The sequence below is a fragment of the Neoarius graeffei genome, chromosome 3, assembly GCF_027579695.1.
Source record: "Neoarius graeffei isolate fNeoGra1 chromosome 3, fNeoGra1.pri, whole genome shotgun sequence".
Classification (NCBI taxonomy): domain Eukaryota; kingdom Metazoa; phylum Chordata; class Actinopteri; order Siluriformes; family Ariidae; genus Neoarius; species Neoarius graeffei.
Window position 1 is genome coordinate 885,102 of NC_083571.1, and position 4,899 is coordinate 890,000.

General features: G+C 40.3%; 1 protein-coding gene across 1 annotated transcript in view; it reads right to left on the minus strand.

Moving 5' to 3' along the window:
• Positions 1 to 770: 770 nt before the first annotated feature.
• Positions 771 to 4,899, minus strand: part of crip2l (cysteine-rich protein 2-like) — a 6,469-nt gene continuing 2,340 nt past the window's right edge. Inside the window, exons 2-8 of the mRNA XM_060915742.1 lie at positions 4,164 to 4,258; positions 3,638 to 3,695; positions 3,273 to 3,401; positions 1,871 to 1,939; positions 1,183 to 1,277; positions 1,044 to 1,101; positions 771 to 908 (exon numbers count right to left, since the gene is read on the minus strand). Of these exons, the coding sequence (XP_060771725.1) occupies positions 844 to 908; positions 1,044 to 1,101; positions 1,183 to 1,277; positions 1,871 to 1,939; positions 3,273 to 3,401; positions 3,638 to 3,695; positions 4,164 to 4,258 (569 nt within the window). The 3' untranslated portion in view covers positions 771 to 843. The remainder of the gene's footprint in view (positions 909 to 1,043; positions 1,102 to 1,182; positions 1,278 to 1,870; positions 1,940 to 3,272; positions 3,402 to 3,637; positions 3,696 to 4,163; positions 4,259 to 4,899) is intronic.

A 4,899-nucleotide genomic window follows, 5' to 3' on the forward strand; every position in this document is an offset into this window, starting at 1 on the left:
TTTCCTGGTTAAAATCCTCTCTCACCGATAGACAGCAGTTTATTTCCTTCACCAAGTACAAGTCTTCTACGGCATCCCTCAGGTGTGGTGTCCCACAGGGTTCTGTCTCAGGTCCTCTTCTGTTCATTACCTACATATGACCCCTGGGCCAAACGATCCACCGCCATGGTTTGAATTTTCATTGATATGCAGATTTACATCAGCAGCAGGCCTTCCACATCTGCCCCGCCCCCTCCCTCTCTGAACACACCCATGACCTAAAGCTGTGGATGAATGATAACTTTTTAAAACTTAATCCTGGTGAAACGGATCGTCTCCTGAGTGTTTGAGATGCATGAGTAATCTTATGGAGTGTGGAGTCTTGTGGAGTGCGTATGAGTTCATGAGACTCAACAGAGTTCATGTCCTAAACTGTCAATCAACTCATTAACCACGCCCTTTTATTTGTCACCAAGTAACTTCTACAAACACATTTATTATCAGGAAAATGATGGGGGAAGATATCAGGGTTCACTGAACTGATAACAGGAGACTGACTCCTCCTCCTTTCATTCACCTGGGAGTGCTGGCTTCACTTTTAACAACATTACCACAAGTGTATACACACACACACACACACACACACACACACACACACAGGAAAGGAAACATCTGGAAATATAAAATAAATACAGTGTTTATAAATAAACTCATTAAACAATTAACACTGATAATAACACTTAATAATAATAATAATAATAATAATAATAATAATAATGTGATTGTGACATCAGTGTTTAATTCACCTGAACACTACAGCATATATTTATAAAAGTATAAATGGTGTTGTTTGTGTGCGTGTGTTCATGGCTGAGGCTCAGTGTTTGGCTCTTCATAGATGTAGCTGCCCATCCCTCCAGTGTTCACACCTACACACACACACAGAGTAAATCCTGGTTTATGCGACTGTATTAATATATAACTGTATCATTGTGTCATGTCACAGAAGTGGGTTTGCGGTTAAGTCCTACATGTGCTGCTCTGTTTTTAAAACGTGTGTGTACCTTTAGGTCCGAACAGGACAGCGTAGCAGGGTTTATGGCAGTACGGCTGGCCATCGTGCTGAAACACAACAGTACTGAGTGATGAGTTACAGTGATGACATCATGTGGTCATGTGGTTATTATAGAACTTGGTCCTGACCTCAGCGTGGCCACCGGGAGCGAGCGTCTTACTGCACCTCTCACAGCGCAGACATGGCCTGTGCCAGTCCTTACCCAGGGACATCACCTTCTCCGCTAACACACACACACACACACACACACGATATGCTAACCAGCCAACTATTTACAAATCAGACACTGGACCGTCATTGATTTTTTTTTTTTTATAGATAGGACAGTGTAGAGAGACAGGAAATGAGCGGGAGAGAGAGACAGGGAGGGCTCGGGAAATGACCTCGGGTCGGAATCGAACCCGGGTCCCCAGATTTATGGTATGGCGCCCTAGCCATCTGAGCCATGACACCCCCAGGACCGTCATTGATTATTCCACTATTAGAACAGATTAATAATGTCATATCCGGTGGGCGTGGTCTTCACCAGTTCTGACATGGTGGATTTTTTTAAAAGTTATATTTAATATTAACCGTGTCACTCATTAGCGCCCTCTGGTGTGCCGTATGTGAAGGAAACGTATTTAGATGTAGAGAGGATGTGAGAAATATTTACATGACGTATTAAAATTAGCAATTACATCCATCAGATATTTTCATTCAGGAAAACATTAAAGTAAAATAAATATTACTGGACATTAGTATTTAACTTTTAGCCACATCTGATAAAAGAGTAATAAAATGGTAATAAAATCTCAGTCTGTCTGTATTCCTTACCGAAGTAGACGGTTTTGTTGCAGCGAGGACAGATATTCGGCTGCCCAGAGAATGACGAGAAACTGGCAGCTGGACAGAAAGAAATGAAAACAATCACATTAATCCTGTATTATTTTATTATCATTACATATTAATCATACACAGCAAAATCCGCATAGCCAAATTAACGCTGTCAGATTTAATTTCAACACTTTTAAAGTGTCTGTATGGGTCCACCCCATGAGTGTTAATTTAACTCTTTTTGCAGTGTTGGTACCTTAACATTAATTTGGTGTCATTTTTCACTCTTTTTGGAGTTAAAAGTTAACACTTATTAACAACATCCAGTGTTAGTTTTTCTCAACACTGATATGTAGTGTTAGACATTAACTCTCTCAGAGGATCATTTGACTATAAAAGTGTTCGCCCCATAACACTTAAACGGTGTAAATACGGCTCTTCCTGGAAATGATTTTCAAATTAAAGTTTGCTGAAATAAAGGTGGACGTATTTTGTGTTTTACAATTAAACATTTATTTTAAACATTTGCACCCCAAAAAAATGAAGTCACATTAAAAAATGTAACAATATGGAACAATACATGTATTTTCACTCTCATTAGAATATCGCGTCTGAAATTTCTAAAGTAAGTCAACTGGTCAACAAAAATCAAAGCATGTTCATTACTTTGTTCCTGTATACAGTATGCATGAAAGTGTTCATCAAAATAAAGTGTATCGACAGTAGAGGCTATTATTAAAGCACGCTGTTCAGGTAATATTATGCTACAGATTTTGTTGAATACAGGCAGGTCATTGGATGTTCCAGTGCATACAAACAAATCAATCTGATACTCAGTGCCATAATTTCTGACCCATCTTGCAGTTGAAACATTTGAAAATGGATCTAAATGTAATGTTTGACAGAGTAATTCTCCACCTTCCAAGCTATCAATGCTTTTCATTTTCAAAGGACCAATCTGAAACCGCTTAAAATGATAATTTTCATAGCAGAATGCCAGTTGAAGCTGGTGTTGCTTCACAAGAGATTTTGTAAGATTTTTAAAGTGGGCGGGGTGACATGAACACTTCAAGTGTAAAACCCAGGCTCGGAGTTGAGAGTTAGAAGTTCAGAGTTCGTATTTATACAATTACACTGACAGGTATGATTTAGTGACGCTTTGTTTTTACACCCGATTTTGGCACCAACTACTTATCAACTGAAGTCAAATATAATGGATTTAACTCTATCAGAGTAAAATTAACTCTACTTTTGCTCAAATTTCACTAACACCCAAAATGTAACACTTCTGAATTTGCTGTGTATGATGCTATTTATAATGATGACATTTCAGGGTGAGAAAGATTAATGCACTTTATTGCAGTCCAGGAACCCAGGTTTATTGGTTCTCTGAGGTTCTCACCCTTCACTGGTCCTCTAGGTGGCGCTGTAGTTTTCCTCTCCTCAGCTCTGGCTGGTGTGGTGGTGGTGGTCTGCGTCTCAGTCACTGGTGTTTCATACACGTACGATCCAGCACCACCGATATTCACACCTACACACACACACACACACACACACACCACTCAGAGTAGAGTTTCCATGATTTGCAAATCTTCATATTCTGTTTTTATGTTTTACACAGCGTTCCAACTTTTCTGGAATTGGGGTTGGATGTGGAGTGTGTGTGTGTGTGTGTGTGTGTGTGTGTGTGTGTGTGTGTTATTGAGAGTGCTGCACTAAAGAAGTGTGTGTTAAAGTGCTCTCTCTCTCACACCCACACACCCCTACCTTTAGGTCCGTACAGTGTAGCGTAGCAGGGTTTATGGCAGTACGGTTTCCCATCATGCTGCAGGAATAAAAAACAAACGTTTCTAATTTTATTCATGAATCTGTTTGTTTTGTTTTTATTTTTTATTTCCTCTCTTTATTTACATCCTGTTGTCTCCTCTACACTCACTGTACCTACGTTCTTCTCATGACCATCACCATGGCACTACTCATTACCCTCACCTGCTGAGAGTTACTTCTCGTGTGTGTGTGTGTGTTTCACTGTTCTCACACAGTACAGTGATACTTTACTTTTTACAAATAAAGCACTGTCTCACATCCTGTCTTTCTCATGCTGTCTGTCTCTCTCTCTCTCTCATGCACACACACATGCTGTTTGTCTCTCACATCCTGTCTCTCTCTCATGCTGTCTGTCTATCTGTCTTGCTCTCTCTCTCATACTGTCTCTCTCTCGTACTGTCTGTCAGTCTCTCTCACACACACGCACACATGCTGTCTCTCTCTCATGCTGTCTGTCTCTTTGTACCTCAGCGTGTCCTCCAGGATTCAGTGTTTTATTGCAGCGTTCACACTTCAGACAGAATTTGTGCCAGTCATTTCCCAGAGAGCTCACTTTCTCTGCTGTGGAAAGAAAAAAAAACACACACACACACACATTATACACTATATACATTTACTGGCCACTTTATTAGGAACACCTGTACTCCTGTAATTATCCAATCGCGTGTCAGCAGCTCAGTGTATAAAAGCACACAGGTTTCAGTTTCTGCTCATGTCGAAGAGCAGAATGAGGAACATCTCCGTGATCTCAGTGACACTGAGCAGGACACGGCGGGACACAGAACAGGGTGAGGGTTAGTCCTGCTGTCTTGTTCCAGAGAGAGGCTCAGAGAGAGGGTCCAGTAACTCAAATAAACACTCTGTACAACCGCGAGGAACAGAAAAGCATCTCACAACACACAAGCAGACAATTCAATTCAAATCGATAAAAATAACGATGTACGAGAGATCGCAAAACTTTTTCATTTAGATCAGTGATGGAAACCACAGTGACAGTGTTTTATTTCCCCCCACACGCAGTCACAGATGTCTCAGATTGACCTCAAACAGAAAGACTTTCAGTCCATTTTGTAGGTGTGGGGTTTTGTGTTTTTGTGCACCATTCGAGTTGAATGCTAACGCTAATGCAGATAATGTGATTACAAATAATTTCTCTTCTATAATTGTTTACTTTATCATCAAAAAGTGTAAGTGTGCAAACA